The 13,603-nt window shown below is 39.2% G+C and overlaps 1 protein-coding gene across 1 annotated transcript in view; it reads left to right on the top strand.

Annotated features, from left to right (window-relative positions):
* UTP20 (UTP20 small subunit processome component) overlaps nt 1-13,603 on the top strand; it is a 105,598-nt gene that overhangs the window by 72,148 nt on the left and 19,847 nt on the right. Inside the window, exons 32-40 of the mRNA XM_075551102.1 lie at nt 1,490-1,577; nt 2,399-2,542; nt 2,756-2,806; nt 2,915-3,067; nt 4,669-4,824; nt 5,159-5,299; nt 5,740-5,877; nt 10,987-11,126; nt 11,385-11,467. Coding sequence (XP_075407217.1) covers nt 1,490-1,577; nt 2,399-2,542; nt 2,756-2,806; nt 2,915-3,067; nt 4,669-4,824; nt 5,159-5,299; nt 5,740-5,877; nt 10,987-11,126; nt 11,385-11,467 — 1,094 coding nt within the window. The remainder of the gene's footprint in view (nt 1-1,489; nt 1,578-2,398; nt 2,543-2,755; nt 2,807-2,914; nt 3,068-4,668; nt 4,825-5,158; nt 5,300-5,739; nt 5,878-10,986; nt 11,127-11,384; nt 11,468-13,603) is intronic.

The raw sequence follows: 13,603 nt of genomic DNA, 5'->3' as shown, positions 1-13,603 counted from the left end.
GGTGTGCCCAGCTGTCAGAAAGAATAGAGTCTGGGGTCTTAAAGTCTTGTCTTCAAACAAGCAGCCATCTAGTAAGGCATCAACTAAGTTCACCTGAAAGCACAGCAGCATATATAGTCCAAGGATTGTAAATAAGATCATCTAAATCTGAAGGAGAGAATGGTATCAGAGCTTAAATGTGAACACCTGGTTTTCAAAAAACTGGATGACAGGTGAACCCAGAATCCATTTGCAGGATGCACACATTGATTAAGCCTCCAGTGAAATCCCTCTGGCCATAGTCAAGGAATGGAAATAGCCTTGTTTTCTAACAAAGATCATTGTTAAGTCAACTATGGAACATCCCAATGTAACGTCTTGTCATTTGATGCCCCTTCCTTTCCATTTTAAAGCTGCTTCAGGTTTTAAATTTTGTTTAATTGAAGGGACAATAACCATGGATATTAACCCTCTGGTGACTCCCCTCTGACCAGAGATATGAAGAACCCTGGCAGAGAGCCTTGGAAAGCAGTAGATTATTGCAGATGGAGCTAGGTTAAAATTTCATATTGTTTGATTTCCCTTTTGACCCATTTTAAAGTTGTAATTTTAATACGTTTTGCTTTATTTTTGACGTCTTCTGATTTACTTTGTTATTAATTGTTTTTTTGTTGTTTGCTTTCCGTTTGATAAGTTTTTCTGTATATGAAATTTGAGATAAATTTATAGACAGTAATTAATGGTTAATGGTTTCTAGCTGAATGGTTTCTTGGGTGTAGGGCAGCAGACTTTGGGGGAAATGGGGAGCTAATAACAGTGAAGAAAGGAGAAAATGTTCCAAAATTGACTGTGGCAGTCATTGTCCAGCTCCTCTTGATGTATAAGACTATTGAATCATATAATAAGATTGAACTATTGAATTGTATGATATGTGGATTATGTACCAATAAACCTATTTATAAATAAATAAGTGAATGAAAAAATTACCGTATATACTTGTGTATAAGCTGAGTTTTTCAGCACAAAAAATGTGCTGAAAAACTGTGGTTCGGCTTATACACGAGTCAGTGGTACCCCAGTGAGGTGTAACATCTCGCAGGTGATTGCTGTTCCTCTGCTGTTCATTCAAAGCCCCGCTGACACTGCAGGGCTTTGAATGTTTAGGTACCTTGGCTTATACTTGGGTCGGCTTATATTCAAGTATCTATGGTATATATTTATATATGCATTTATAAATATATTGATATTTTAAACATTTATGAACATTTATGTACAATAAATCCACCATATGCTTCATAAAAGAAAGTCATTTTAAAAAATGAAAAGTAGTAGCTATAAGCCTATTATTGATGTGAAATAGAAGTGGAGTTAAACTTTCTATGCGTACACCTACATTAGAATGTTGCAACTCTTTAGTTGGAAATTTTTTTCTAATAAGTTTGACTTTTTAAGTAAATGTTCTTAAGTTACATAGCTTCTTTGTAAGTCTGGTTTTGTTTTTCTTCTTTAGGATCAGCAAGTTTATGCAGGACAAAGAACAAAGTTCTTTACTTATTACACTTCTTCTTCCTTTCCTCCACCGGGCCAATATTGCCCAGGTACAGACCCATTTACTTCTTTCTGAAGTGGCTCTCTATCACCAGGTGTATTTGTGAGGAGTACTTTCTACACTTGCTCTTAGCCAAAAGGCTGAGAAGCAATAAGCAGTACTTTCACTGGGTAATAAATTCTACCGTGTATTTGTCCCAAAAGACTTCATACAGAAATAGGAACTTAAAAATAGATGGGATACGTTGGGGTAGAGATGGGCATTCGGTTTTGTGCCATCAACTACAACAGGACAGGTAGTCAGCACTCTCTTGCTCTGTCTAGCTTCCATTTCCAGGTTTTCTGTTTCTCACTTCTTGTCTGTGACTACTGAGTGACTACTTTGGAACCCAAGAAGTACACTGCATAGTCCCTATGGAGAACACTGGCAAAGCATGAGTGAAAAGACATAGTATTATAGTAGTCAGGCATAGATAAGGCTTTCAAATCCAACTTCAGACCTGATTCAAAGCGCCACCCACACCAGTACCTAGTTCACTTAGAGAGCACTGAGCATCTCTTCTCGCTGAGGAATCCGTTTAAAAGACCACCCATCTGAAGACAACCAGAAGTGTCTGGTTTTCTTACCAAGCTCATTTTGTTGGATGGTTTTTTCCTTGACAATACACAAAATTGTCATTGTAAAAATCATGCATATTCTCTGTTGGACCTTGAAAGAACTGCTTTTGACTTTATGTGGGTTATATGTTAAAATGCTAAATAATTTTGCATGTACGCTATTTGTTATCCTGAATTCTATGCTGTAATAAAGTAGAAGTTAAGTGACTTTATAAATTACTGAAATATGATCTTTTCTTAAATCTTATTTAAGGAGACAGAGGTTGATATTCTGGTGACCGTACAAAACTTGTTAAAACATTGCTTGGACCCTACAAGCTTCCTCAAGCCTCTAGCAAGACTCTTCTCAGTTATTAAAAACAAGTTGCCGAGACAATTGCTCTGCGCAATTTTCCAGGTCTGTACTAACTGTTTTGACTGACTTCCCACCTACCCACCCCTGCCCCCTTCCAAAATCATCCTTTGACTTAGTAACTGTAACATGTAAGGTTTATTAAATATGGTGTTTCTTTGTGCATTGATGTGGAAGCACAGAGGTAAAAAGACAGAAGGAAACCATAAAAGCTTCAAGTTTCACTCATTACTAAAATAGTGCTTTCTTTTCTTGTAGAATCTTTCTGAGTTTGAGAGTGGATTAAAATACATTACTGATGTTGTCAAGGTAAAAAAAGATTTTTTTTTTGCTTCAGAAATATTATTTATGTTGCTTTAAAGATTTATGCACCTAATTTATGTGTTTGGGGTGTTTTGGGGCTTTTTTTTTTTTTAGCTTAATGCCTTTGATCAAAGACATCTTGATGATATCAACTTCGATGTCCGCTTCTCAGCATTCCAGAGCATCACGTCTTACATTAAAGAAATGCAAACCGTGGACGTTAATTACCTAATTCCTGTTATGCATAATTGTTTCTATAATCTGGAGGTAGGTCTTTAAAGGAAAAAAAAAAAGAAGAGTCCTTTTTTGATTGTTTCTAATACAGTTTTGCAATTTAATTTCTCCAAAGCTTGGGTTGGGTTGGTTTAGTTTGGTTTGCTTTGGTTTGTTTGAGAGGCAGGTAGTACAAAAAAGAGGCAGGTAGTACAAAAATTTTATTTTCGGTTATAAAAAGTTTTTGTTTGGCAAAGACTATATTGTTATTCTCATGATTTGAAAGAGAAGTTCTGCTAATAATATTTGTGGGAACTTTGAAAAATCAATAAAGTTCTCCATGAGAGTAGAGGCCTGCCAGGGGTTACATTAAATGAGGACTGGTAGGGAGTGCTAGTGGGTGTAAGTTTTTCTGGTGGGTGATGAAAATACTCAAGAAATGGATAGTGAAAACAAACCAACGAAAGAATTGGGTAGTGGTGATAGTTACATATCTTGGTGGGTGTACTAAGAGCTAATGTATTGAACACTTTAAAAGGTGAGTCTTATGGTATATGAATTTTATCTTGTTGATAAAAATAGTGCAATGAGAAGCTGTTATTTGAAACCTTGCATTTCTTCTGAGGCTGTATGCTAGAAACAACGGGATTTGGACCGTCTTCAGTGTCATGTTGCTGAATTGACATCAAAGTCCACGATGGAAAAATAAATCCCATGTCCCGGCGATAGCCATCAGGAGCCTGGGTGGCACTCTGGGCTGAGCACTTTGGGGTTGCAGCTGGCAGTGGGTGGGTCAAGCCTACCCGTGTTCCACCGGAGCGGCTCTTGTGAAGACTCAGTCTCAGAAGCCGTGTGGAGCAGCTCTGCTCTCGGCGGCCGTGGATTTGATTTTACTTGGTGGCATCAGTCTCCTCTTGTAATTCTGTAGAAGTCCCTGATGCTAAGGACCCTTAGTGTGGGGCTCATTTGCACATTTCCTGTCCAATTTCAGCACAAGGAATTCAAAACCACCACCTCCTTGGCCAAGTTGGTAACACCTTTGTTATGTCTACTTATAAGGTGACCAGATTTTAACATTGGTCAAGCGGGACACCAGCGGGACACCATTGATAAAACTCATATCCTGCGTAATAGCCACGTGGCAGCCAAAAACCATATACCCTAGCTTGTCGTGCATTCTTTCCTAAAAAAATGGACTTTTTAAAAACGCCATATGACACAGGAAAAATTGTTAAAAATGGGGACTGTCCCGCCAAAAGCGGGATGTCTGGTCACCTTAGTCTACTACCTTCCTCAAATCGGAAATCAGAGTCACTGGTCAACCATACAACCCAGCTCTCAAGCCCTTTTTAGTCATTCTGACAGGAAATTGAATGTTGAAAACTGGTTAGTCTTTCCCACTTCTTCTCCCTGATTTAGGAAGTAAGCCTCAAAGAACATCTGATAGTACTTTAGGATAGTAAGTGGTACTTCTCAGTAGGTGTGATTCTACTGTTACGTTGTTACAGCCCTGTGTTTGACTCGTGCTGCGGCGCAGAGGTCTTGTGCATTTCTGAGTGGTGATATTGGTCGAGTTTCATGAAGGTTCTTTCACCGGGACCAGTACCACATGTGATCATTAGGACGCACAATAACTTATTTACCCCTGTTTCCAGTTAGGAGACATGTCGTTAAGTGATAACGCCAGCGTGTGTTTGATGAGTATTATTAAGAAGCTAGCCGCCTTGAACTTCACAGAGAAGGAATACAGAGAAATCATTCATCGTACACTCCTGGAGAGACTGAGGAAAGGGTTGAAGAGTCAGACAGAGGTAACAGGATTTGCAGTGATAAATTTGTTCTAAAATACTAATAACGTCTGGCGGGAAAGGGAGTTATTTAATTTTTTGGTCGTTTCCCTCCGTTTTGTAGAAAAATATTTGATTGTGAAAATATTCATCCAATTTGTAATGGGTAGTATGAATGGAAAGGAAAACAATGATGTTTGATTTCATATGATTATTTGGCTTTTTTACTGTGGACACCCTTTATTGTTATTTTTTATTGTCTTAAATTTGGGGGTTTGTTGGGGTTTTTTGGTAATATGTAGGACACCATTGCTAATTTATATTAAAACTTAAAATGTTATCTTCTCCCTATTTTCAGACTCTTCAACAGGATTATACCACTCTGCTCTCCTGTTTAATTCAAACCTTTGCAGATCAGCTGGAATTTAAAGACTTGGTACAGCTTACTGATTACCATGACCCAGAAATGGACTTCTTTGAGAATATGAAGCACATTCAGGTGAAAGACAATTCTGCGCTCTTACAGCCTGTGTGACAGACATTCCGTCATTGGGCTTTGCTTCTTAGAAAGGCGTATGTATGTTAATGTACCAGACAGCATCCAGCTCCCCGTACCAGGGTCCTGGCGGCCATCATCGCATTGCGTCTAAGATGATCGCTTCCTGCACCCTAACTTCCTGGGTGGCATGACAAGCCACGGTTAATAATAGTGTCGCATCTCTCTCTCTTTTGGAAAGAAGTTTAAATGCTTTAAAATCCGTTGTTCCACAAATCAATGGATTCTGCTTTGGGAGCAAATCACAGCACAGGTGTTTGCTCATGTAACACACGGACTGTGTTTCACGTCTTTCATCTTCTCGTGGAAAAAGAATATGATACAAAGATGCGGCTGGCAGTAGGTGAGATTTTTCATCAATTCATATTTTGTTTAACTCATAGATTCACAGGCGTGCCCGAGCTCTGAAGAAACTTGCAAAACAGCTACTGGAAGGCAAAACTGTGCTGTCTTCGAAATCTCTTCAGAATTACATTATGCCGTATGCCCTGGCGCCACTTTTTGATGAGAAAATGCTCAAGGTAGGGCATTAAATGCAAATGCCAGTAAGCGTTGACTGAGACCACAAAACACTTTTCTGAAATGTGCTGGGGGCCGGTGCTATCCATACTGATGCTGTCCCAGTAACGAGAGGCTTAGGGAAGGTCGGCCGCACTGTGGTGTATGTGGTGCTTATTATTTACAAAATCACTGTTACTAACTCACAAAGGCTAGTCACAAAGTATGTTCCCTCCCAGAAAAGATCACGTTACTAAGATAGCATACTTTCATTTTTGTATCCTAGCGTTTTTTTCTGACCAGCTTCACTCATCAACAGAATCACTGTTTTCCCAAATGACTCATAAGAGGAAAACAATAGCTACTTTTTCTTGAGCATTATATCAGGTATCAGGTACTATTCCAGATACTTCACATATGTAGTCATATTTCATCTCCACAACAGTCCAACTCTCTGAGGCAGGGACTGGTCTTGCAACTCTTTCACAAGAGAATGAACTGAGATTAAATAAAGTTCTCAAAGACAGAGTCAGAGACGACATTGAAACTCAAGGCTGTCTCAACCATGATATTACACAGTATATAGAACAATACTTGGCATAAGGTATAGACTAGATGAATACTTATTGATTAAATAGTTGAATGATGATATTAAATCATGACAGAAATGTGGATCTAATAGAGGTAAAATCAGGGCTTATGGCTTGAATTTATACTGTATGGCTTTTATGGCCTAACCATAATAAAAATATATTTTAAACAAACAAATATATATTTAAAACATTAAATAAAAATGTTCTCAAATTCAGATTTGGAAAACAAGGGAGGAAGTAAATACTAAACACAACTGTCTTAGGGTTTGAGGAAAGTGAAATTGGAAAGAGTTGTCTCGAAACCTCTTTGCCATCATCAGTCTGTGCTGCCTCAGTGGCCCTAAGGACAGACAAGTGTCTCTGTAGCTTTCTGAAGCTGGGACTCTTATGGGGGCAGAAAACTGGATCTTTGTCTGACCAATTGGGAACTGCTGCGTTTGAACTGCTGATCTTGTCGTAAGCAGCCCAATGCATACACTTCTGTGCCACCAACGCTCCTAGGAAAGAGACGTCTATGGAAGAAAATCATTTATATGTTGTTTTGAATCATGTTAACATGGTTCATCATTTTAATCTATTTGTGACTTTAGCTTTAAAGTTGATTCATTTTAAGAACCACAGTACTTTTTCTTATCCATTCTGAAATCTCTGCTTTTATTAGGTATTTTTACCATTTGTATTTATTATAGTTGAGTTTAAATCTGTGCCTTTGGTGTTTATTTTCTGATTGTCCCATTTAGTCCCTTTCCCCTCTTTTCTTCCTGGATTTGGTGGGATGGGATAAATCATATTTTTTTATTTTATTATCTCCTCTGTTGATTTCTTAAGTAACATTATTGCCATTTTCTTTAACATTTTGCGTCTGTTTTAAACTCCACAGTTGTTTTTGCTTTAAGTAATGTTATCTTTAAAGAGCTCTGTTGATGTAGTGGTTACACGTTGTGCTGCAAGCCACTTGCTCTGCAGTGTGGGACCTGCAGCAGTGCCGAAGAGAGGCCGACTGGGCTTTCTACCCCCATAAACACTTACGGTCTCAGCAACCCACTGGGGTCGCTGTGAATCACCATTGACTTGATGGCAGTGAGTGGTTTGGTACCTTTAAAAAAATGCCTTTTAAAATAAGAAAAGGGTATTTTCTATTTATTCGTATATTTACTGTCACTAATTTTTGTTTGTGTATAGATCCAGATGTTCATCTATCATTTTCCTTTTCATAAAGGACTTTCTTTAAATTTCCTATAGTAAAGATCTATTGATGGTTAATTCTTTGTTCTTTGATATATGCTATTTAAAATTCTAGATTTATGTAGTCACTTCTAAGCTATCTACTGTCTTCTGCTTTTGTTATTTTTAATAAGTCATTCTTTTTGTTCCTTTGAATTTAAGGTGCATTAATTTTTCTACCTGCTTTTAATATTTTCTCTTTATCATTGGTCATATGGAATGTAGTTATAATGATTTGATTAGGATAACTTTTATTTCTGGTTTTCATTTGTTTCTGTTCTTATACCATTTCTTTTTAATTAGGATCTAAATTGCTATTAATCCCCTTCAGTGTATTTTTCTTCTGAGACATTTGTTTCTTCTCTTAAAGTCAGATCTGGGCTCGTACAACTCTTATCACAATCTATACATACATCCATTATGTCAGACACATTTGTACACTTGTTGCCATCATCATTCTCAAAACATTTGCTTTCTGCTTGAGCCCTTGGTATCAGCTTTTCCTATTTCCCCTTCCCTACCTCATGAACCCTTGATAATTTATAAATTATTTTTCTATGTCTTACACTGACCGATAGCTCCCTTCACCGACTTTTCTGTTGTCCGTCCTACTGGGAGAGGGTTATATGTAGATCATTGTGATCGATTCCCCCTTTCTCCCCCCACCCCCTTTTCCCTTACCCTCCTGATATCGCTATTCTCATTATTGCTCTTGAGGGGTTTATCTGTCCTGGATGCCCTGTGTTTCCAGCCCTTATCTGTACAAGTGTACATGCTCTGGTCTAGCTGGATTTGTAAAGTAGAATTTAGATGCTAACAGTGGTGGGGAGGAAGCATTAAAGCACTAGTGAAGAGTTGTGTTTCACTAGTGGAGAGTTATATGTTTCATCGGTGCTATACTGCAACCTGACTGGCTCGTCTCCTCCCCTCCCCATGACCCCTCTGTTTGCTCCATTGTTTACATTGATATAATTATTGTTTGGGGTCTTCTGATACCTGATCCTGTCGACACCTCGTGATCACACAGGCTGGTGTGCTTCTTCCATGTGAGCTTTGTTGCTTCTCAGCTAGATGACCGCTTGTTTATCTTCAAGTCTTTAAGACTCCAGACACTGTATCTTTTGATAGCCGGGCACCATCAGCTTTCTTCACCACACTTACTTATGCTCCCGCTTTGTGTTTAGAGATCGTATCGGAAGGTGAGCATCATGGGATGCAAGTTTAATAGAACAAAGTGTTCTTGTGTTGAGGGAGTATTTGAGGCCTAATGTCCATCTGCTACCTCAGTACTAAACCTCTATTTCCTTTTACTTTCCTCTTGCCCCCACTATCATGTTCAGCCTTCATTTGGGTTTCAGTAATTCCTCTCGGTTACATTGCCCTTGATCAAGCCCTGCCAGGCCTCCCACACCCTCATCACTTGTTCCTGAAGTCATGTCTTTGAAGTTTCTCCTTAGTGCACTCTTACTCTCCTCTCTGGTCCTGATCACATGAAATGTAGTTGTATCAGTTGTTCGTCCACATCATTTCTGGGTCTGCTTATATGCATGGATTTTCCTCCTCGTCATAGATATTTTTAGGACCCTTGGTGGCACAGTGGTTAAGCAGTTGGCTACTAAAGAAAGGGTCATCAGTTCAAACCCACCAGTATCTCCACAAGAGAAAAGTGAAGCAGTCTGCCGAGAGGTGACAGCCTTAGAAACCCTGTACTGGACAGGAAAAAGAAAGGAAGGACCCTATGGGGCAGTGCTGTCCTCCATGGTCCCTGAGAGTTAGAATCACCTGCATGGCACCAGGTTTGCTTTTACAGATACTTCTCTCTTTTTCTCGCCTGGTAATTTTCATTAGATGTCAGGCACTGTGAACTTTGACTTTGCTGGCCGCTGGTACATTTGCGTACCTTTAATATTCCTGATGGATATCCCTGGAATGCAGCTAGTTTCCTTGCATAGTCTGATCTTTTTGAGGCTTGCTTTTATTCTTTGTCAGGAAAATCCAGAGTAGCTTTTAGCCTAAGACAAATTTGGCCCCACAATGGGAGATCCTGCTCTTTGAATGCCTGAATACCAGTCCTCCCTCCATTTTCCATTCTGTCTGATAGGAACATGAATGGCCCTCTATTATCCCTACCCCTTAATGGTGGTTCTTTCCCCTGTCTCTTCCTTCCTTACATGTACTGATCAGTACTCAGCTGAAGGCTCAAGTTTGCCTCTTGAAACAGCTCGTTCTCTCTGGTACTCAGAATTCCAGCAGGCCTGGCCTCCTCAGAGCCTCCCCTCTGCACTCTGTGTGGGTTTCCACCCTTGTCCTGTCACCTCACAATTATCTGGGGAGGCATATAGCTCATCAAAGCCCCTCCTCTCAGGGATCACGACACTGCGCTGTGTGATACTCAGTGTCTGAAAACTCTTGTTTCATATGTGGTGTGTCTGGTTTATACTTCAAGGTACAAGATGAAGTCCAGGCCCTATTCTCCATAATAGCTGCGCACTGTACGGTTAACGTCAGCATTTAGCAATCTAGCAGAGCGAGCTGATGGCTTTCACTGAAGTCTTGAAATTACACACATCATAATGGTCTGAGCACAGGATTTCAACATGTCACTGTATTTTTTAAAAGGTGATTTCTCACTTTTTTATTAATGATTTTACTGGGAGGCTCTTAAAATCTTGTAACATTCCATCATTCAGTAGTGTAGTTTTAAGCACACTTGTACATATGTGACCATCAACACATTTCCAAAACAATTTCTTTCTACTTGAGTCTTTGGTATCAGCTCCTTTTTTTTTTTCTCCTCCCTCCCTCCTTACCTCCCTCACAATTTCCCACTTTTAAGTGATCCCACCTTTTCCTGGAGTGGTGGTGGTGGTGATTTACTGTCATGTGTGTTCCAGCTTACAGGGTTGTGGGGAGAAGCTGAATATAGTTTGAGTTGTCGTTCTTTTGAATAGTGTTGCTCTGAGTGGCAATTTGCTCAGTGACGGTGGGTTTGGTTTGGGAGGGCCTTTCTATAATTACTGCCTGAACTCCCTGTCCTTGTATTGGTTCAGATTTATAGTGACCCTATTGGACAGAGTAGAACTGGGCCCTGTGCGTTTCTGAAACGAAATCTTCATGGGAGCAAAAAGCCTCATCTTTTTCTCATGAAGCCATTGGCAGGTTCAAACTGCTGACTTTGTATGTAGCAGCCTCCCATGTAATCCACTACGCTACCAGGGCTCCTAATTGCTGTTTAAGCTTCTTAATATACTAAAGTAAGGTAATACTCATTAGCCAATACTTGGGCTGTGTTGATGCTATCAATTTGTTTTACAGCATGAAAATATAACCATCGCTGCTACAGAACTTATCGGCGCTATATGTAAACATCTCTCTTGGTCAGCATATATATATTACTTGAAGCATTTCATTCATGTCTTATGTACAGGACAGATCAATCAAAAATTGGGTGTCAGGTATGGCTGAACTTTATTTCCTTTTAAAAATATAATTTTACAATGGCTTCCTGGCTTATTCCCCTTATAAAATGTTTTTATTGGAGTTTGGATGATAACTATTTTATTGAAGTTTGTATGACTCCTGTTAAATCAAGTATATCTAGAACTGGTCCAAAGAATTTTGATGTAAGTCTTCAAGTAGCCTTTTTAATAGTTAAATGATGGTGATGGTGATCATCCAGTGGATGTTTCTTGGTCCTTTTTTCTTTTTAACAGTGTGCTGGTTAGAGTGTTGGAAGCCTTCCACTTTGACCACAAAACTCTGGAAGAACAGATGGGGAAGATTCAGAATGAAGAAAGTAAGTTTTCTGTGCTTTCTTGAACTAGATTTCCCTCTTCTCACGTCATGAATGCTCGTGGGTTAAAGTTGTCAGAATTCAGTCTGCGTATTCCTTTTGTTGCTCCAGGAACAGTGACCAGTGAGGGAGTCAGTGGAGCTCAGGAGAATGGTTTGCGTATTCTTAAGCTTCATTCTTTGAAAGCTGGAGAGAAGCAGTACAAGATTAGTGCAAGAAGAGCTAAGCTGTAGGTTTCTTATATGAAATTCCCATGTTATCACCGTAATGTAAAGAAAAGAATTAACAGTGAATACAAGACAGCTCCAGACAAATAGAAAGTAAATGTTTTGAAAATGATGATGGCAACATATGTTCGAATATGCTTGGTACAGCTGATGTGTGAAATGTTGTAAGAGCTCTCAATAAAATGATTTTTAAAATAAATAAATGAAAAAGGTATTACATTTAAAAAGAAAGAAAAACAGCTCAAGAGAGGGAAGAATTGCAATTAAATTTTTAAAATTAATGAAATTTAAAACACAGCCAAGCCCTAGATTGCAGTCACGTTCTGTTTCTGTCTGTAAGTCAAGTTTGTATGAACTTTGGAATAGTAATATGGTCAGTACTTGGCATCATCAGTCAGTCAGAGGCTTGTCTTAGAATGAAGTATGTAGTAAGTATGTTTGTATGCATCAACACCATTAAAGAAGCGCTATCAGGTGCCCTGACTCATCTTTAATGTTTTGATAACACACCACAAAACAGCACCCTTGTGTTTTTATGTATCGAATTATTTTACATAGTCAGATTTTCAGTGATTGGTTTGTGGTTTCAACTAAGTCAGACTTTCATAACCCAGAGACTGCCTCCTAATAGAAAAGAGAGGGTCGGCAAAGCTAGAAATAGACACTTGAAATGGTTATCTCTGGCCAAAATGATGGAGAGAAAAAGAAGGCATATTAAATAATAATCCATATTAGGTATGAAAAGAGCGCAGTTAATGAAAAAGTTAAAAATAATCTTTGTATATATAAATTTGAAATGGGTGGACTACAAATTCTTAAAAAAGTAGAAGTTCACAAAGTGGCTTCAGAAGCAGCACAAAATCTGAAAGTCCCACTAGCCATGAACTGACCGCCTTTAGTCAGTGGTTCAGGCTTCTGAAGAAGACACCAGACTCCCATTGTTTACCTGAAAATTCTGCCAGACATTTAGACTAACCAACTGCTTCAGAAAATTGAAAACGGCTGGTATAAGAAAAGAATATGACCACCAGACTCATTCATGAATATAGACATAAAAAATCATAAGCCAAATATTTATAAATCAACTAATAAAAACATGACACATACTCAGTTTATGCTAGGAGCTTGAGGTTGAGTCGATGTCAAGAAATTAAATTAAAAGCTAGTTAGCAGAGCCAAGTCTGGACTTGCGCATGCTTCTACTTGGCTGCCTGATTTTATTAGTTAGCTGAGTCTTAAAATAAGGGAAATTGCTACTAGAGTTTTCCTTTGGGAAAGTAGGCTTTGTTTTAGAAACCTCTTGGAACCAGAGCGCTTCAGAAGCTCTCTGTGGTTCAGGATTCTGTTGCCCTCCGCTCACTGTCTTTATTGTTCTTGTATTATTACCAATGTGCTGATCTCTATCCCTTATTACGGAGGAGCCCTGGTGGCATAGTGGTTACGTGTTGAGCCGCTAAATGACATGTCAGCGGTGGGAAGCCGCCCGCTGCTACACAGGGGAAGGATGAGACTGCCTGCTCTTGTGAAGAGCTGCCGTCTCAGACCCACGGGGCAGGTCTCTCTTGTCTATAGGATTTCCATGAGTCAAAATTGACTCGATGGCAGTGAGTTTGGTTGGCTTGCATCCTTCGTTAAAAGGACTCCTGGTGGTGCTGTGAATTCGTCATTGGGCTACTACCTGCAAGGTCTGTGGTTCAAACCCAGCAGCCACTCCACAGGAGAAAGGTGAGAGGCTGCTCCCAGAGAGATTACAGCCCAAGAAACTCTACGGAAGGTCATTATGAGTCCGCAAACGCTCGATGACACTCATTTAGTATTTTTGTAAGGGATTGTGGGTCTTAGTGGGAAAGACTACTGAAGAAACTGTCTTTTCCTTACTTGGTTTAAGGCGACTTTTGTTGTTTATTAAACA

This window comes from Tenrec ecaudatus, chromosome 6 (genome assembly GCF_050624435.1).
Source record: "Tenrec ecaudatus isolate mTenEca1 chromosome 6, mTenEca1.hap1, whole genome shotgun sequence".
Classification (NCBI taxonomy): Eukaryota; Metazoa; Chordata; class Mammalia; order Afrosoricida; family Tenrecidae; genus Tenrec; species Tenrec ecaudatus.
Note: the sequence above shows the minus strand (reverse complement) of the source record. Positions and strands in the feature narration are given on the sequence as shown.